Here is a 22,082-nt window from a genome sequence, read left to right on the forward strand (position 1 = left end):
ATGAAAATAAGGTCAAGGTCAGATGACACCTGCCAGTTGGACATGTACACCTTACAATCATCACATACACCAAATATAGTAGACCTATTGATTATTGTATCTGAGATATGGACTTGACCACTAAAACTTAACCTTGTTCACTGATCCATGAAATGAGGTTGAGGTCAAATGAAAACTGTCTGACAGGCATGAGGACCTTGCAAGGTACGCACACACCAAATCTAGTTATTTTATTATTCATAATAAGAGAGAAATAAACATTACAAAAAATCTTCAAGTAGTCACTGAACAATGAAAATGAGGTCATGGACAATGAATATATGATCGACGGAAACTTCATATCATAAGGCATCTATATACAAAGTATGAAGCATCCAGGTCTTCTACCTTCTGAAATATTAAGCTTTTAAGAAGTTAGTTAACGCCACTGTTGCTGCTGCCGCCAGATCACTTTCCCTATGTCGAGCTTTCTGCGAAAGAAGTCGCAGGCTCGACAAAAACTTAACATTGAATAATGAACCATGAAAATGAAGTCAAGGTCAAATGATACCTGCAAGACAGACATGTACACCTTACAACCATTCCATACACCAAATATAGTTGACCTATTACTTATAGTACTTGTAAAACAGACCAAAACACAAAAAACTTAACATTGACCAATGAACCATGAAAATCAGGTCAAGTTCAGATGAAATCTGCCAGACTGACATGTTCCCATTACAATCATTCCATACACCACATATATTTGTCCTACTGCTTATAGTATTTGAGAAGTGGACTTAATCACATAACTTTAACCTTGATCACTGATCCATGAAATCAGGTTGAAGTAAGGTGAACCCTGCTTGGTGGACATGTAGACATTTCAAAGAACCCATCTACCAAATATAAATATCCTATTACTCATATTAAGTGAGAAATTCACATGACAAAAAAAATAATAATTTTTTTCCAAGCAGTCGCTAAACCATGAAAATGAGGTCAAGGACAATGGACATGTGACAGATGGAAATTTCCTAACATAAGGTATCTGCATACAAGATATAAAGCATCCAGGTCTTCTACCTTCTGAAATATAGCTTTATACAAATAGTTTACGCCGCCGCCAAAGAGTAATACCTTGTCTCGCATACTGCGACTTTCAATGACAAAAATCATCATGAAAGAGCAATAACTCTTATAAGGAGTTGGCTGATGATTTTGGCCATGCAAACTTAGTAGTAGATCCTGTCTTGCTGATCATTTTCACTTTTTAAAGTGTCTATCTTTTAAAGTTTTCTAGATAATAGGCAAAAACGCAATGCTAACTTATTCTTAGATATTGTCTTGTTGATAATCATTTTCTTATTTAAGGTTTCTATCTATTTTTTTAAAGTTTTTAAAATATTAGGCAAAGACAAAAAAAATTGTAATAACCGTCATTAAAGGGCAATAACTCCATGAAGGAGTTGTCAAACTATTTCAACCATGCTGTTATATTTTCGATCATGTCAAGCTGGTCATTATTGCTAATTTAAGTTTCTATCTATCAATTGTAGTTTTTGAATTTTAGGTGATAGTCATAAATATAAATTTTTACTACAAGTATCACATAAACTAAATATGATCATAGAAAATGAGATAGTGGTATTGAACCTTCTGATAAAATTTCATAGAGATCCATTCACTTAAAATAAAGTTATTGTCCGGAAACCAAATGTGTCTTCGGACGAAGACAACAATAGCATTATACGAACGCAAAATTTTTTTAATGGTCATATAATAAAACCTGCCTGCCATCCTATTACTCATAATAAGAGAGAAATAAATGGGGAATGTGTCCATGGGACACAGATGATGCCCCCGCTTGCATGTAACGTTATAAAGGGATATAACTCAAGAACTGTAAAAGTGGCTCTCCCAAATTTGTACTTGATCTGAGTTTTGTGGTAATAAGCATTGTGCATAAGTTTCATAACATTTGGTTGAGGCAAACTAAAGTTAGAGAACGGAAATGAAAAATTCAGCAATTTTCCCATTTGTAAAGGGGCATAACTCTAGAACGGTAAAAGTGACGCCACCAAAATTGAAACTTGATCTTTGTTATGTGGTATTAAGCATTGTGTATAAGTTTCATAACATTTGGTTGAGGCAAACTAAAGTTAGAGAACGGAAACGAAAAATTCAGCAATTTTTCCATTTGTAATGGGGCATTACTCTAGAACGGTAAAAGTGACTCCATCAAAATTCAAACTTGATATGTGTTTTGTGGTAATAAGCATTGTGTATAAGTTTCATAACATTTGGTTGAGGCAAACTTAAGTTAGAGAACGGAAACCAAGTTTTGGTCGTATGTACGTACGTACAGACGGACAAGGGTAAAACTTTATGCTCCCTCCTACGGCGGGGGCATAATTAAGAATACTAAAAATCTTTATTTTTTTTCGAGTAGTCACTGAACCATGTAAATGAGGTCAAGGACAATGGACATATGACAGACAAAAACTACATAACATAAGGCATCTATATACAAAGTATGAAGGATTCATGTCTTCTACCTTCTGAAATATTAAGCTTTTAAGAAGTTTGTTAAAGCCGCCGGATCACTATCTTTATGTCTTGCTTTCTGCGACAGAAGAGCAATAACTCCAATAGAGTGGTTGTACACTTTCAGCCTTCTTGACTTATTTGTAGATATTATAAGTTTTGTTTACTAAAGTTCTCATCTATCTATTATAATTTTTAAGGTCCTAGGCAAAAATGCAAAATAAAGGATAATAATTTTCATTAAAGGGCAATAACTTCAAAAAGGAGTCGTCAGACAATTTTAGCCATGTTGACTTATATGTAGATCTCGTCTTACTGATCATTTTTGGTATTTCAAGTTTCTCTCTATCTATTATAGTTTTCAAGATAATAGGCAAAAATGGTAAAATTTGTCATTCAAGGGCAATAACTCCTATAAGTTGTTTGACAGTTTTGATGTAAATAGAAAATAGGTCAATCTCAACATTTTTACCACTGCAAGATAAGAGACAAATCTTGCATTTTACCTCTATGTTCTCCTTTTAACCATGTTGGTCAAGTTGGTTGGCAAGTACGGTCATCGGAGACATTTTATGCCCCCACCATAGCAGAGGGGGCATTAACTTTGACCCTTGTCTGTCTGTATGTCCCGAAATTGGTTTTCGTTCTCTAACTTTAGTTTGCCTCAACCTTATTATATGTAACTTATACACAATGCTTAATACCACAAAAAACAGATCAAGTTTGAATTTTGGTGGCGTCACTTTTACCGTTCTAGAGTTATGGCCCTTTACAAACAGTAAAATTGCTGAATTCTTCATTTCCATTATCTAACTTAAGTTTGCCTACCAAATTTTATGAAACCTATACACAATGCTTATTACCACAAAACTCAGTTCAAATACGAATTTGGGTAACGTCACTTATACCGTTCTTGAGTTATGTCCCTTTATAACGTTATATGCAAGCGGGGGCATCATCTGTGTCCCATGGACACATTCCCCATTTATTTAAACTAGATAACAGATACTAAAGATGATTGTGACCGAATTTGGTAAAATTTAATCCAGTAGTTTCAGAGGAGAAAATTTTTGTAGAAGATAACTGATGACAGATGACGGATGCCAAATGCTCACTTGGCTTTTCTGCCAGGTGAGCTAAATATAGACTAAAAATCATCTTTCAAGAACAATAACTCCTACTAGAGGGCAATTGGCCATGTTGATTTACTTGCAGATTTTATTTTACAGAACATTTTTTTTCAAGCACAATAACTCCTTTCAGGGGTCAATTGAAGATTTCGTCTTTATTGACTCATTACTAGATATTCTTGTTCTGGTCATGTTTACTGTTTAATTTTTCTCTCGATTAGTTTTCAAGATAATATCCAAAAGCTTTGAAATTTGCCAAAAAAAGACATTTCCGGGGCATTTACTCCAAAATAGGTTGTGCTTTTTCAGAAAATTCCATCAGAGATCTTCCTTGGCCAACTGGCTACTAATAATTTTTATCCATGTCAGTTTCACTCTAACTGTTTTAGTTTCTGAAATATTAGCCAAAGACTGAAATTTTCTGCAAAATGACATTTCAATATCAGCAACTCCAAAAAACTTCATACTATATACATGTACCCTAAAAGGATCAATCAGGTCAAGTTCGGTTGAAATTGATCTAACAGATCTTTTAAAAAGTTTACAATGATTAAAGCCAAGTGATTGCAAATAGCTTACATGGCCTATTGGGACAGGCGAGCAAAATTAGGAAATTTAAATCACTATATTTGTACTGAATGGAGCTAGGAAACTGTTAGACTTATGTCTGAAGTTAGTTTGAGAAATGTTTACTCTCTTTTACTGGAAATCTTGATTTTTGTACTTTCACGGAAAAAAATACATTAATTTCTCTGTTAGGGCAATAACTTTAATACGGAAAAATATATGCAAGAACAGAATAAAAAAACCCTGATTATTTTTAGGAATTTACATGTGAGAATTTAAGTAGGATAGAATTTCAGGAGTTCTCTAGTGCTGCAGTATTATCATGGAAATTAAAGAAAACGTAAATGCTGATTTTGTATTTGTTCAAGTCACAATCTCAATTTTCCCACAAATATCAATATCAATTATTAAAACCCTTGTCAATAAATACACAAAACAACTTAAATATCAAAGAGGTAGGACCAATTTCCCCTGTTTTGCCATGATATGTGTATCACTCACATTGTAAAAATGTTTAACCATGCTAGAAACCAAGTATCAAAGAGTCTATAAAATATTCTCTCACAAATTATCAACTATTTTACATTTTTTATTAAATTAAAAATGTTTTTCAGCCCCACAGATTGCTGTTGAAAACAATATTGCAAATTTAACAAGTTTTGTAAGCATTAGAGGCCATCTCTAATCAATATTAAGTTATTTGTACAAATGTGTTTGTAGTCTTAACCTAGTGACCTCAAAATCAATAAAGTTTTCCTCTCCCTATGGGTCATTATCAAACCAAGTTTGGTAAAGAACTGTCGAAAGGTCAAAACACTGTGTCTTGAAGCGGAAATGATTCATTATATTATAAAGTTCTTCTTCGTCACTAATTGGTTATAATTCTTTCAGATATATCTTCACATATAACAAACATTATCATGGAAATTGTTTTTATTCCATACAAAAATGAAGACTCCAAAATGGTCATACACAAAACATTCCTCCTCAGACAACAACTATGTAAACATACATAAAACATTCATACATGTTGTCAGATACTCTAAACAGCCTATTGTTAATTAACAACTGAAAAATAGAAAAAGTACTCCATGTAAGAATCAGGAAATTAAAGACACATCTTAAATTTAAAGATTTTCGATTGAACTTTAATTTGTACACAGCTAGCTGATATAGTCCTAATCTATCTTTTTTATAGGAAGGGGGGAACCAGAAAATATCAAATCCTATATATAGTCTTTTTCAATTTATCTCACTTCATATGATAATTCAATCACAAAGCATTATTGATACATTTACATCTCCAAAAAAAAAGCCTTAGTATAAATGTCTAAAGATATTCGTTTGATTCAAAAAGAATATGCAGCCTGATTCTTAAATGATGTGATTGTTTACAAAATTTGTGTCAGATTACATTGCAGATCTATGAAACAGTAAGATAATACTTCTTAAAACATTTCAATTGCAAGGTATAAATAAATATTACCATTTTTTGCATAGTTACATTTGCAAACTGTACAACCTGATTTTTTGGTATCTGTACAATCAAAATAAAAATAACATTTAGATCCGAGGTTACTTTCTTCCTCATATACTTAGCTAGTAAATTAAATGAATATTTCTTAACTCATACAGCATATACAAAAATTATCAAGGAATTTTTCTAAACTTATTTTGTTGAGAAACTACTCAAACATGAGAATCAATTTACCTGTTAATTTTGAGGTAAAGAGGTAAACATCACCTGTCTGCCATCCAATAACCCTGACATGACGGGGTATCTAATACAGTATTTACTCCTGATATATTTTTGACCAAAAATGTGCTTGTAATAGGAAAAAGAAGGACTATGTTTACATTGAAAAATACATAAAAACCCAGATCAATTACTGTCAATTAACCAACATTTCTAAAAAATAAAGACAAGTCTGGAAAATATGAAAGTTTGGAAACACTGGCATAATTGTAGATGATGTCACCACACAAGTGAAGTGCATGTTTTTTTCTGAGTCATTAAAGGTTTTCTATCTTTTGAAATGTTTCCCAGACTTAATAAATAAGTTAAGTGAGACACACAGTAATTCACATCACTACATAATTTGCGATTAATTCACAATGATGTGTGAGATGTAGCACTGAATTACATTAGTAGTTAAGTGAGATACACAATAATTCACATCACTACATTACTTGTGATTAATCCACAATGATGTGCAAGATGTAGCACTGAATTACAAGTGTAGTTAAGTGAGATACAAAGTAATTCACATCACTACATTACTTGTGAATAATCCACAATGATGTGCGAGATGTAGCACTGAATTACAAGTGTAGTTAAGTGAGATACACAGTAATTCACATCACTACATTACTTGTGATTAATCCACTATGATGTGTGATACGTAGTAGTGGTTACAGATTATTTTATGACTGCACCTGAACCATGAAAAACCAAAAGATCACTAAACAGACAAGAATGCAAGCAAAAAGAGTAATGCAATGACTTCAGTTAAATTGGACTTACTTTGCAAATGTAGGAAAACAGTATATCGTAAACTTGTTTCTGTGTAATATCAACTCAGACGACAGGTAAGCAAGAGAATGATTGCACCCCAAGCCAATCTCAGAAAATGCCTTCTCCCCAAAGAATATCAATATAATGGAATAGCCAAAAACAATAATGCCACATGATTAAATGAGGCCCTTGGTGGAGTTTATCTTTACCTGACAACAATAAACAAATCATATTATGTTGATATTATCAGATTTAAACTATTTGATTTATACAAGGCATTGAATTTGGCACTTTTTTTATTAGGGCTGTTCCAGAATTAAACACATGGGGCCTGGCATGGGAGGCACTTTTATTAGAACACAACCATCCATAGAATACTCTTTCATTTTACTAATAATACTTTCAAAATTCCGAGGAAAATACAACCAACCACAATTAATCAGTTTGAGTGCCTCCCATTTCACCACCAGGATTAATTTTGGAATAGTCTACCAGTTTTTGATAGTGATATCAAGCTATTTGGAGAAGAAATATTTTTTGATTACTGTAATCATCCATTCCTGATATCAAGCTATCTAAAAAGGATTGTGTTTTTATTACCAGTTCCTGATAACATGCAATTTGGAAAAGAATGTTTTATACTATATGATTACAATGACAAAAAATTTAAGGTTTGTAATCAACAAGCTCCCCCCTTTATTGAGCCTCATAAATACAATGATACCAACAATTTAATGTGATGCATGACCTACAATGTAATGTGATGCATGATACTCACAATGTAATGAAATGCATGATACTCACAATGTAATGTAATGCATGATACTCACAATGTAATGTAATGCATGATACTCACAATGTAATGTAATGCATGATACCAACAATGAAATGTAATGCATGATACTCACAATGTAATATAATGCATGATACTCACAATGTAATGTAATGCATGATACTCACAATGTAATGTAATGCATGATACCAACAATGAAATGTAATGCATGATACTCACAATGTAATGTAATGCATGATACCAACAATGTAATTTGATGTGTGCCATTAATACCCATTATTTTTATAAAAAAAAGCCTATCATCTACCAAACATATTACAATTCCTAGACAAAAATCTCATACAAAAAATATACTATTATAAATACTATGCAGTGATAACTTGTAATGTTAAAATGGTAGTAATTACCCAATTTAATAATTCACTGCCATATGGACAATCTATGTCAATCAAGTATCAAATTACATCTATAGAGAACACAGCCTTTCATAAAGTGGTAACTAGTCTAGGAATCTATGACATTTATAAAGAACCTGGAATTTAAACATATGAAATGTTCAAAAGTTTAAACTGTTTGTTAAAGGTAATTTTATGAGCTTTGAGTATATATCATTTTAGAAAAAAATAATAGCTGACTATAAAACTTTATCAATTTACATAACAAAAGAAAACAAAAGCCATTAGACAAAAAGGAGTTTGACTCTAATCTTAATTTACTAGGATTGCTAGTCTTCCTGTTGAAGGTCTGACAGTGGTTCTCTCCAGATTCTTCCCCCAATAAAAAGTGGCCGCAAGAACAACGATTTGACAGCCAAATTTGTCAATCTTGAAATATATGAAACTAGTTATTCCTTCATGAAGCTTAATGACTTTTAAAAATATCAAACATGAAAAAAGTCTGGCAGCAAATTATTTCCAATTACATTATTTTCCATGAGGTAGATCTCCCTCATAACAGTTCATAGATTTGAAGGTTTGTTTATATTATTGCAGTGGTAAATGACACAAAAATATCCAACATTAACAAACACCCACAATTGAACAATATCAAATAAACACATGTATAATCAATCAACTTTGTTAATTTAGTGAACTGCTTTTTTTCAAATCAGTAATGCTAGTTTTTTTGTACATGTATATTGAATAAAAAAGCAACAAATCTGATTGACCTCTATTTTCATAAATGCATTTCAAATTTTTAATCCTGATCTTCCTCACTATCAAAATCTTCATCACTTGAATCTTCATACTCTAAGTCCTCTTCAAATTTAGTGATTGGACGTTTGGGTTTGATCACTCTGTGTTTCTGAATAAATCTGGCTTCTTTCATCAGAAGCTCAGCATTAACTTCACTTTTAACTGCTTTAAACTCAGCTACCAAAGGAAAAATATGTTCAATAGCAGACTGGACATTGTCAACACATGGAGCTGAAATAAAATTAAAATTTTCAAAGAAAAGGTTGCCTTTCTCTATACATACCAAAGCATTTACCTTGTAAACTTCCAACTTTTAGCAATACAATTCCCCATACTCTGTGAGAACTAAATTATGAATCGTTAGAATGGAAAAAGAGCTTAACTCGATGGAGTAAAATTTTGTAAATATTCCGTTAGGGAAGTTTGAGCTATCACGAGATGCATTTCAAATATTCAAATTTTATCAAAAAGCCTTATATAGATTAGACCGTTGGTTTTCCCATTTGAATGGTTTTACACTAGTAATTTTTTGGGGCCCTTTATAGCTTGCTGTTCGGTGTGAGCCAAGGCTCCATGTTGAAGACCGTACTTTGACCTATAATGGTTTACTTTTATAAATTTTGACTTGGAAGGAGGGTTGTCTCATTGGCACTCATACCACATCTTCTTATATCTAATTATAACTCTTGAACCATACAAAATTGATAGGTATTTAGTCTTTATAATAGAACAAAAATATTGTATAATAAAATGCTTCGCTGAGCCCAGCCAGATATGACCGCAGAGGTCAAACCCTGAACAGTTTGGGCAAGTTTGGACTTGATACTGTCTGAATTTGGATTGTGATCAAATTTTTGACATAATATAGGTTTCTGACAATAAATAAATGTGGTCAAAGATCTTAAAAATTTGAAATGGGACATTTAATTTACCTAGAATGGTCTGATATCCAAAATCTAACAACATGGTTAGATTCAGCATATAAAAAAACCCCAAAAATTTAATTTTAGTTGAAATCAAACAAAGTTTAATTTTAAACCCTTCAAACCTTAATATGGACTAATTTGAAAACAGGGCCCAAAATAAAAAATCTAAATGCACAGTAAGATTCAGCATATCATACAGCCGCAATAATTCAGTTTTTGATGAAATCAAACAAAGTTTAATTTTGGACCCTTTTGACCTCAATGTAGACCAATTTAAAAATGGGGCCCAACTTTCAAAAAAGTAATACAAGGTTAGAACCCCCAAAAATTAAAGACTTTAAATTAATCCCATTGAAATTGGTTAAAAGATTTGTATTTATTTTCAATTGAAGATTTCTTACAGTATTGTGCAATACTGTGCAATCTAAGATTTCTTGCTATTGTGCAATACTGTGCAATTGAAGATTTCTTGCTATTGTGCAATACTGGCCAATTGAAGATTTCTTGCTATTGCGCAATACTGTATAATTGAAGATTTCTTGCTATTTCGCAATACTGTGCAATTGAAGATTTCTTGCTATTGCGCAATACTGTGCAATTGAAGATTTCTTGCTATTAAAAAAATATGAACCGCCAAATTTTTTGAACCCCCTACCCCTTGGAGTAATACCCCCAAATTAATCCCAGCCTTCCCTTTGTGGTATGGAACCTTGTAGTACAATTTTAGAGAGATCTATACACTAACACACAAGTTATTATCCGGAAACTACAAAAATGCTTGTTTTTGGCCCCTAATTCCTAAACTGTTGGTACCATAACCCCCAAAATCAATCCCAGCCTTCCCTTTGTGATATGGCACCTTGTGGTACAATTTCTGAGAGATCTATACACTAACACACAAGTTATTATCCGGAAACTACAAAAATGCTTGTTTTTGGCCCCTAATTCCTAAACTGTTGGTACCATAACCCCCAAAATCAATCCCAACCTTCCTTTTGTGGTATTGATCTTAGAGATCCATTCACTTAAACTAAAGTTATTATCCAGAAACCAAATGTGTCTTCGGTCGACGCCTACGACACCATAGCATTATAGGATTTTTGCGGTTGTACAAAAAATTCATAAAAATCTGTTAAAACTTTTCCAAAAGATACTTTATATAATCCACTCCTTATTTTCCATGAGAAGCCTTCATCCCAGAGATTTTAGACTATTTAGGGTAAAATGGAAAGAAAGAAGACTGTTGAGCAGCTTTCATCCCAGAGATTTTAGACTATTTACGGTAAAATGGAAAGAAAGAAGAGTGTTGAGCAGCCTTGATCCCTGAGATTTTAGACTATTTAAGGTAAAATGAAAAAAAGACTGGTGCTGAACAATGAGGAATTAGAAAATGTATGACTATATGACTTAGAACATACTATTTAGTAATCTTCTAAAGGAATTTTTCAGTTCCTGGATAAGTCTGCCTATACCCAACATCAAAATTAAAAATCTTTTGTTAAGTAACTTTTTGAATTTAATTTTTTTTGAATTTAGGTTTCAGTTTAAAAACCATGAAATAAGGAGAGGAGTATACATACCTGTAACAGTTATACTTCCAGTAGTAAAGATTTTCAGAGTGGCCTTTGGTTCTTTTATTCTGTATGTTGCCCCAGGATGCAGTTCTGGTTCATAACTGAAAATAAGAAATTATATATTTTTATAAATATATACATTATAAATAAGGACACAACACTTCAAAGGAATACAGGTATTATCTATTTCAGATTATCTTGTTTCAAGGTTTTAGCTGCTGTCATTAGGATAAATACAATGAGAATTTTTCTTCCTGAAGTACTAAATTCAGTTAACAAGTATGACATCACAATTCATAATGGTTTCCATACATAGTAAGTTGTACCATCAAGTGTATGTTAAATGTATAAATACAACAAAAATGTGTGGTAAAAGGTTAAAAACAATAATGTGTATGAATATGTTTGTTAGGATGTTGTCAGTGTATATGTTTGTTAGGATGTTGTCAGTGAATATGTTTGTTAGGATGTTGTCAGTGAATATGTTTGTTAGGATGTTGTCAGTGAATATGTTTGTTAGGATGTTGTCAGTGAATATGTTTGTTAGGATGTTGTCAGTGAATATGTTTATATTAATATTACTGAATTTGGATGACACTATTCTGGCAATTCCATACCATATCCACTGGTTTCCCTTGGCCAAAGGTACTACTTCTAATCATTTCGGTAATGCTCTGAAGTGTTTGACCACTGCCAAATGTCTGTGGCAATGTGCACGTGTCTATACCTAAACATCGTGTTGGGAGGGATTAACTAAAAATTTCTTTGGGAAGGATTTATGTTGTTTGTATCGAACTAATTCTATGCTTACTTTGAGGTAGATTCTGAATACTATATCTTGATTTACAACATAAAGGTCAGTTGTTTGTTTTTGTTTACCCAAGTTGTATGTTAAACATCAACTTAATTTAACTGATTTATACTTGTAAAAACAAACAGAATTTGTAAGCAACAGTCCTGTGGATCTGTGGATTCATTATTATTCGTGGAATACCAATTTTTGTGGAAGTTTAAAAGTTCAATAAAGTACAAATTTTCTATAGGCTTGTTTGCAGACTTTGACAAATCCTCACTATATGCATTTACACTTTATCAATGGCTGATGTATATGCTTTGTCACAAACAGAGAGCTTTCAACCTATCACTAACATTTATATGTCTTTTTTTTCTCTCCATCATGTCTACTAACCATACAGTTTTGAATGTTACATGGCAATCTTAGAGAAAAACATCTATGGGATGTTCCTACACAGAACCTCTTTAGAAAGGTATAGATAACATTCAGGAGTTACTTGACAGCAAACTGTTTTAAATGCTCCCAAAGGGATCATAAATCCTTCAACAACATGGGAACGCTAAAACTTCTTTATGATTTTCAACTTTGGGGGATTTTCTCATAAATATTATGAAGGAGCAATTATAAAGGAGCATACAATTTTTCATTAAAGAAAGAGGTGTTCTAAGTTCCTGATGAAGGTAAATCAAGAAAAGCGCTTCAGATACATGAAATTTTATTACCGGTACGTGTTGTCTTCATTCTTTTCAGCACTGGGTCGATACCTCTGCTGGTGGACTATCAGTCCCTGCAGGTATCATCAGCTCAGTAGTCAGTACTGACATTATAACAAACCTTTCTAAAATTGTCCTTTTATAAATTTTAAAATAATTTAGAAGCTAAGTTTTCCAACTCCCTCAGGCAAAGTTGACCTGACCACATGCACACCTTCAATATACGTACAAACAGCCAGCAAAGTGAAAACTTCCTAGCATTCAAACTGTAGGAGGAGTTATCTGGAATAACTATATACCCATAATGGGACGGACGGACAGAAGGACAGACATACAGAGGACGTACAGACAGATGGACGGACAGGGGTAAAACAATATGCCCCCCAACTTTTAGTTGCGGGGGCATAAAAAACTAAGTCCATTTATCAGTAAAATATGGAAAAAAGGAAAATAAATATTTTCAAAATTTTGGTCTGGATACTGTATTTTGGTCATTGACAAGCTTCTGTCCAAATTTCATAACATTCCATGAAGGTTTGACAAAGTTATTTATGACTGAAAAACTTTAACCTAAGACTGAATATGAATGTTAACTGTAAAAAAAAACTCAGTCCATTTATCAGTAAAATATGGAAAAACGGAAATAAATATTTTCAAAATTTTTCTCTAGATACAGTATGTTGGTCATCAAGAAGCTTTTGTCCAAATTTCATAAAATTCCATGAAGGTTTGACAAAGTTATTGATGTGTTTTTAAAACAAGAGTGCACACGCTGAAATGTCTCGCCTTCTTTACTAATCATTGATATTATGTTGATAGTTCTAAATATAAAGCTTTACTACAACTATCACATAAACTTAACATGATCCAAGGAAAATGAGGTCAAGGTCATATAAACCAAACAAGAAATACATGTACACCTTACAATCATTCAATACACTAAATATAGTTGACCTATTGCTTATAGTTTCTAAGATAGACTTAACCAAGAAAACTAAACATTGACTAATGAACCATGAAAATGAGGTCAAGGTCAGATGAACCATGCCAGGCAGACATGTACAGCTTGCAATCCTTCCATACAACAAATATAGTTGACCTATTGCTTATAGTAATAGAAAAACAGACCAAAACACAAAAACTTAACACTGAGCTATGAACCGTGAAAATGAGGTCAAGGTAAAAAAAAAACGGCCAGACTGACATGTACATCATAAAATATTTCCATACACCAAATATAGTTGACCTATTGCATATAAATGTAGTATTAGAATAAAAGACCAAAACTCAAAAATTTAACATTGACCACTGAACCATGAAAATGAGGTCAAAGTCAGAAGACACCTGCCAGCTAGACATGTACACCTTACAATCATTCCATACACCAAATATAGTAGACCTATTGCATACAGTATAAGAAAAACAGATCAAAACACAAAAACTTAACTATAACCACTGAACCATGAAAATGAGGTCAAGGTCAGATGACACCTGCCAGTTGGACATGTACACCTTACAGTCCTTCCATACACCGAATATGCTAGACCTATTGCTTCTAGTATCTGAGATATGGACTTGACCACCAAAACTTAACCTTGTTCACTGATCCATGAATTGAGGTCGAGGTCAAGTGAAAACTGTCTGACGGGCATGAGGACCTTGCAAGGTACGCACATACCAACTATAGTTATCCTATTACTCTTTATAAGAGAGAAATTAACATTACAAAAAATCTTTAACTTTTTTTTTCAAGTAGTCACTGAACCATGAAAATGAGGTCATGGACAATGGACATGTGACAGACGGACACTTCGTAACATAAGGCATCTATATACAGAGTATGAAGCATCCAGGTCTTCCACATTCTAAAATACAAAGCCTTTAAGAAGTTAGCTAAAGTGTACAAAATGAGGTATCATCCAAAACATTTTATAACCCCATTCAGAAAAAGTGTAAGCAAGGGTTCTCTAGTGTTCTAGCTAGAATCTGAGGGTAGAGGAGTGTAGTCCAATGAAAGGGCCCATTATTACGTTATTTAGGTACCTACCAAAAAGAGACACAATTCTTGCTATGATTAGTTATATCTGGCTTCAATGTTATAAGTGTGACCCTCTGGAAGGCTTTTTTATTTACCTAGTTAGACACTCCCATGAAGCAATTTAGTAATTGTAGATTATTTACCTATAACAGCTCAAATAAAACTAATCTAAGTCAATGGAGTTATCAGAAAAAATGTGATAAATGTTTCATTACAAAATGGTTAGTAACCATAGCTAATATAAACCTCTGTTATATCTGCATATCAATTTGCATTACGTAGTGGAAATATTTACCTAACTTCTCTTGGATATTTTCTTGCCATATCTGCCACTTTAATTTTAAAAGGCATAGAACATGTTCCTAGTACATTTACAACTTTAAAATTACTAAACTTGACATCAAAACCAATCCTTTGTAATTGTCTGGCAAATTTTCTGGCAGCAATTTTTGCATATGGTTCACTGTAATTAAAACAGGATATATATTAATATCTACTACACAAATTTCCATTTTTTTAAATGTTCACAAATATTAGTTTAATATTTAGTAGTGCAATTACCTTCCGATGCTGGCAATGGATCATTTATATTATATATCAATAATATTGGCTTATTAGAGTATTATTTGTTCTAATGTTTATCTTTATGTATACCAATCAGATCTCTCTATTTCAAGGGCTACTTAAGCCAGTTAAGGAATAAGGAATTATATTTTTTATTGCTGATCATATTATAGTTGAAACAAGATATGAATAGAAGAAACTTGAAATGATACACATTTTTGCTTAAAAGCAAACTTTCTCCAATAAAATCAATGAAAATGCATCTGCATCCATGCAAAACATTATAATAGGTTATCAATGGAAAAAGAAAGCACTGTTATCATGCTAAGTTTACCCCACTTGTAATTCAATGTAGGAAGGTGTCTGAACTACAGCATGTACCATACCTGCCAACCCTTCCTTTTGAGTGGAAGACTCCCGCTCAAACGGCGAAATTCAGGAAATCTCCTGCTTGCCAGTCCGCTCCCGCGCGGGAGTATAGAATCTCTAGCTTTCGGATATTTTAATCAGGAATGAAACGCGTTCCTAATTCTCTGGCTTTTTCATTACTGTCAATAGCAATAAATAAACAATCGGCATTCATTTGAAAACTTTGGTCAGTAGTTTTTATGTTCGATTTATAAGTAATCGAAATTCATTTCTGCTATGTCAACTCCAACAAGATAGAGGTCTTTGTCTGGACCAATCGGCAGTGTAAAAAAGAAGAAATAGATAACTGCAAATCAAAATGTCAAGCAGACTGAATGAAAGATTTCTTATTTTTACGACCCAGTTCACCGACACTTGGCAATGAATCTTCATTTTGCACATCATGTTCAATCAACTTTTCGGTTTCTTCTGGTGTGACGTTTGAAAGCGAGCTTAGTGTGGGTCTCACAACAAAATCAAAATATGGAATGTTATGAGTTATGAGACTCAGAGGTATTGAAAAAGCAAAAAAAAATAAATGTGGATAGTGTCCACATGTGGACACAGATGATGCCCCCGCTTGCATATCATATAGTTATGAAGGGACATAACTGAAGAACAGTAAAAGTGACGCTACCCAAATTTGAACTTGATCTGAGTTTTGGGGTAATAAGCATTGTGTGCAAGTCTCATAACATTTGGTTGAGGCTAACTTAAGTAGAGAACAGAAATTAAAAATTCAGCAATTTTTCTATTTGTAAACACGCATAACTCTAGAACGGTTGTGTATAAGTTTCATAACATTTGGTTGAGGCAAACTAAAGAAAACGGAAAACAAAAAATTTGTACTTGATCTTAGTTTTGTGGTAATGAATATTGTGTATAGGTTTCATAATGTTTGGTTGGGGCAAACTTGATTTACAGAATGGAAACTAAAAATTTTGCAATCTTTTGATTTATAAAGGGTCATAACTCAATAATGTTTAAAGTGACACTACCCAAATTCAACTTGATCTGTGTTTTATCAGTGGAAGTCAAAATTTAACATTGCATTGTATAAAGCATTGATTGTAGTTGATTCAACTATAATCATGGACAAAGGAAGATAACTCCAAATTTATAAATTACTTGATATTTAGAAGAAAATAAAAATTTTGCAATTTTTCCATTTATAAAGGGCCATAACTCTAGAACGGTTAAAGTGACGCCACCAAAATTCAAACTTGATCTGTGTTTTGTGGTAATAAGCATTGTGTATACGTTTCATAACATTTGGTTGAAGCAAACGTAAGTTAGAGAACAGAAACTAAAAATTTTGCAATTTTTCCATTTATAAAGGGGCATAACTCTTAGTACGATTAAAGTGACGCCACCAAAATTCAAACTTGATCTGTGTTTTATGGTAATAAGCATTGTGTATAAGTTTCATAACATTTGGTTGAGGCAATCTTAAGTAAGAGAACGGAAACTAAAAATTTTGCAATTTTTCCATTTATAAAGGGGCATAACTCTAGAACGGTTAAAGTGACACCACCAAAATTCAAACTTGATCTGTGTTTTGTGGTAATAAGCATTGTGTATAAGTTTCATAACATTTGGTTGAGGCAAACTCTCAAGTTAGAGAACGGAAACCAATTTTGGGACGTACGTACAGATGGACAAGGGTAAAACTTAATGCCCCCACCGCTACGGCAGGGGCATAAAAAAAAAAAAAAACACACCTCGTATAGATTATAACCATGAATTGAAGAAATAAAGTATATCTTTTAACTCTGATTGGTGTTTTGTAGATGAATAAATAAACAAGTCATATATTTAACTTGAAAATGTCGTTCGTGCAAAATGCCCCCCTATACTGTCATAGCTGAAGGGGAGATCTCCCTCTTTGAAGGTTTCAGAGGTTGGCAGGTATGGCATGTACAGACTTAAAACATAATGCCCCTCCCCTCGTCTTTGGTAAGTTACCAAGTCCAAGTTTATAAACAAATGCCTATACATTGTACTGTACATGTGCACAATAATCCATGAGATGTCCATTAACATGTGTTACCTGTCTGTCTTTGTCTCTAATTGGTTCAACTGTTACCACATACATGTGAACCTAATCACTCCCCCTTACCATAACAGTATATACTTGTCTCTCAAATCTTACATTACCTTGTAGCACCTGTACAAGTTATCTTTCCTGAAGACCAAATACTGGCAGTTGTGTATGGCCTCCTTATCCTCATATTGCACATCTGAAATATTCCATTAACATTTTATATAATTCATCAAATCAGGATGTCTGATCTGAAATATTCCATTAACATTTTATATAGTTCATCAAATCAGGATGTCTGAAAATCTATATCAATTTACTTATTATAAATAAATAAATAAATAAATTATAGTACTGTCAGCTCTATAAGCCAGTTAATCAACAAAGCAAAAATGAAACTTGACATCCAGTCAACACAAAAAAAATTAAAGCTGTTGCTTAAATGCAGGTAACCAGAAAGGTCACAGAAGGATAAAACTGTTTGCAACACCATTTAATGTACAATGTAAGATGTAGCACTGACATGCAAAACTGGAATCACAGGTAACATACTGATATAAAGTTTGCCTCTTCCTAAAATAAGCCTGATAAATCTTATAATATAATTGAAGAGGTGATCTAGTGATCTGAGATACCCCTACCAGCAGCATCTGAAAGATCATGATTTTATTTCTGTAGCAACATACTGTGAAATTTTATAAAATGTTGTAATATTTTTGCCATAGGTCAAAAGCATATTAAATGTTATAAGAAATTACGAACTTGATATAATCATACAATTGTTTTCTTATGTTAAATCCTTTACAAAACATTTACACAAGATATGATGGGAAGTCAAAATTTTGAATTTTTCCAATGTACAATAAGCACCATAACCATGATAGCATTCCATTAAAATTCAATTAATTTCGAAAAGTGGTGCTCTATTCATCATCTGAAAATCAGGTACATGAACATGAGGATTCTTAAATACCCCTACTCTGTCGAGAGGTGGCATAATAATTAAACAAAAATATTTTTTCCACAGTGCCCAAGTCTCACTGTCACTTATCCATGTTCAGTGAACAGCAAAATCTGGGTCAAAACCTAACCAGAATAATTCAGTTGTTATATTCCGCTGATCTATGATTACTCCATTAATGCCTGAATGCATTGACAAAGAAAAATCTTCAATCAATCATTCGGAATTAGCTCGGGTTTTACCTATCTCGATAAAATTGAACTGATTGCTGATTGGTCACCTCTTCTACAGGCAACAATCAAAATCCAGGATTCGTGAAGAGTTTTTATCGTGTAAGGAATTCAGACCCTCGCAAGTAGGAGAAATCGATTTTGGGGAGGGACTGAATTATTCGGGTTAGTCAAAACCAAGACAAAATATGAAATAGAGTCATTGTACCCATTGAAAATGATTATGGTCAAAGGGTCTAAAATGACCTTTGGATGAATTTTGATGTCTGGTGGATATCTTTTGTCACATGCATAATAACTCCACATCCTTTCTTTTTCCAAGAATAATTTCTTTACTCTAACATTTTATTTCGAATAATTACTATAACTACATATATATTTATACCGTATTTTAATTCCATATACCATGATAAAAAAGATGTGTTGAACTCCCATTACAAATTTGTCAGACAAAGTGATACCTGTCTGTTTGAAGTTCTTCAGTTTTGTTTTACTCTAAATTTTTTTGTCTGTAAGGACTTCGGTGATAATGCCAGGTCTTTGATAATCCATCCCCTTTGCCCCAACATGCCCAATGTGATATGATTTTTACAATGTGTTTATAATAGAAGAATGAATTGTCCTGCGGGGAAAAGCATCATAGGACATTCTGATGTGATGATATTTGCTTTGTGACTTCAAATTTTCCCAGGAAAATGCATTAATTGAAAGATGTGTAGAACTTTGTATCATGCAAGTAAATACATACACCCTGTTCTCTTTTGTACTCAACATTAGCACCTTCCATTGCCACAGTTCTCAAGTTCAAATGACATCGTGTACTAAAAGTACACACTACATTGTTTATAATGATATCAATACATGGAGTGTCATCCTCAGTTTCTTCAACTTCGGTCTCCAAGCCATTTTGATTGTTATTTGTGCTATTCTCTACCTTCAGTGAACTAGAATCCAATAAAGGGGTCACCCCTTCTAGTTGGACGTCTGTCATTTTTAACAGATCATTAAAACAAATATAACTGCACAATCATCACAAAGTTATTAATAATCTATTGTCCATTTGTGTTTTGTTGACAAAAGTTGTTGTAGAAGGTTATGGGATTTCGTTTTTCCGTAACTTTTTCATGTCAAACAGACATTACATGTGTTTTGGGCAGGACATGACTCCAGTTTTAAGACTGAATCCTTATAATTGCATTAACAGGCAATTCTTATATTTTTTTCTATCAGACGAATTTTCAGCATTTGCAACAGCAGCCATGCTTTCCGGTTTATTAAATACCCAATCAAATTCCGTTGCTACTGAAAGGGAGACAATCATAGAAAAGAAGAAATTTCGCGGGAATTTTTAAGGTTTTTTTAGACGGCGAGGTTTATTCATATACTGCATTGAGTGATATATATACGATATTTCTCCTCTTGACACAGTTACATTTTTCAATAAACGATAATCAATATAGTATTGAGAATTGTATTTACCAAATAATTTTCACTGAGATGCTTTCAAGCGAAAGATACGATAAAGACGGGTCTGACAGTACTGAGTAAATAGTTTAGATTTGTGGCCTCCTGTAAATCTATCTTGAAAAGTTATATTACAGACTTTTCTTAGATTTTGTTATTTGATCTGAAATAAGTTTTCCTATTACTTTTCTTGATTAGCTATCGAGGCTATTCATCCCTGACTTGTCTACATGTTGTAGAATAATTATCGACGAGAATCTCATTCCGGGCCGCGTTTTTTAACGGGATTTCACGGAGTTGCCAATCTCTGTGTATATATGTCTCTGATCAAAATCAAAAGCTCAAACACATCAAACGAATGGAAAACAATTGTCATTTTCATGACTTGGTACAGATATTTCCTTATGTAGAAAATGGTGGATTAAACCTGGTTTTATATAGCTAGCTAAACCTCTCACTTGTATGACATTCATATAGAATTCCATTATATGATCTTATATTGATAACAATGTTTGAAAAACAAACAGACATAATAGGTAAAAACTGGGAACAGTATATATAACAATATATGTTCCTGGTAAAAACAAAATGGCATATAGACACTCTATAAACAAATTATTTTCGTAAAAATGAAAGACAAGAATACAAAAATTACCATAGCACAATAACAAAATGACGGCCGGATGTATAAATACCTAGCCACGCCAAAAGTATATAACCAAAAATGGACTAAACAGTAAAGGTTAAAAATATGCAACGACAAATAAAAAGAACACTATAACACGTAATTAAGATGACAACTTCAACGTCAGTACCTACAGAATCTATACTTCAAGACCATCATGTGTTATTTGTGAAGTTGATACGGAATATTTATCAGTCAACAAGGTCTTGGTATCTTCCGATGAACTTTTTAAGAAAAAGGACGAGACGTTCTTTGACATAACTGGTTCATCAACTTTCTGCTCTGACACTGGTGACGTTTTATAAAGGCTGAGTAGCATATGCAAGCTCTTGAATACCGAATAAGTTGGGAAATATATATCCCATATGCAGGTGAAGTTGGTATATTTCTGCTAAGTTGGGGGGAATTTATAATTTCAAAATTAAAATCGTCTCGTTTGTCATGGATTCTGGTACTGAGATGACCTCTTCTGTCAAATTCAAGGTATAAGTCTAAAAATGAGGGCAGGCGGAAGAAGCCGTGTCTGTTGTTTCTTAAAATTCTAGTTCTGGAGGATATATTAATGGAACCAAATCAGAAAAGTTTGGATTGTTAATGGAAAGAACATCATCAATATATCTGAATGTGAAATTAAATGATCTGGCTTCTTTGATCTTCTTGTTTTTGATAAGTGTCTGAAGGAACTCCGACTCATATGAAAATAAGAAGAAGTCGGCAAGGAGAGGCGCACAGTTCGTTTCCCTAGGAATGCCGGCAATTTATTGAAAAAGTCTACCTCCAAATTCATTACATTTGTTGTCAATAAGAAACTCCAGCATACTGATCACTTGTTCCTCTGTGTAGCATGTTTTACTTATTTGTTCACTATTAACAAAATATGCCATATGGTACTTCAAAGCAATAAATTTATAACGTATGCTACCATTTTTATATTGAAAAGCATTGTGGATTA

General features: G+C 32.9%; 1 protein-coding gene across 1 annotated transcript; it reads right to left on the reverse strand.

Moving 5' to 3' along the window:
• Positions 1-5,141: 5,141 nt before the first annotated feature.
• Positions 5,142-20,244, reverse strand: LOC127734704 (TATA box-binding protein-like 1). Its single transcript, XM_052244714.1, has 5 exons — positions 19,730-20,244; positions 17,907-17,989; positions 15,073-15,240; positions 11,237-11,331; positions 5,142-8,961 (listed from the first exon to the last, which is right to left on the reverse strand). Exons 1-5 carry the CDS (start codon positions 19,970-19,972, stop codon positions 8,732-8,734), a joined length of 819 nt encoding a protein of 272 aa, XP_052100674.1. The 5' UTR covers positions 19,973-20,244; the 3' UTR covers positions 5,142-8,731.
• Positions 20,245-22,082: the final 1,838 nt, after the last annotated feature.

Source organism: Mytilus californianus, unplaced genomic scaffold, assembly GCF_021869535.1.
Source record: "Mytilus californianus isolate M0D057914Y unplaced genomic scaffold, xbMytCali1.0.p SCAF_1, whole genome shotgun sequence".
NCBI lineage: Eukaryota > Metazoa > Mollusca > Bivalvia > Mytilida > Mytilidae > Mytilus > Mytilus californianus.

Excerpts from the sequence above, each read along its gene's own strand:
- LOC127734704 (XM_052244714.1), bottom strand. The coding sequence starts at position 19,972 with ATGACAGACGTCCAACTAGAAGGGGTGACCCCTTTATTGGATTCTAGT. Across the intron at positions 15,241-17,906 it reads ACTTGTACAGGTGCTACAAG|TGAACCATATGCAAAAATTG; the intron begins GTAATGTAAGAT and ends TTTTAATTACAG. Across the intron at positions 8,962-11,236 it reads TGGAAGTATAACTGTTACAG|CTCCATGTGTTGACAATGTC; the intron begins GTATGTATACTC and ends ATTTTATTTCAG.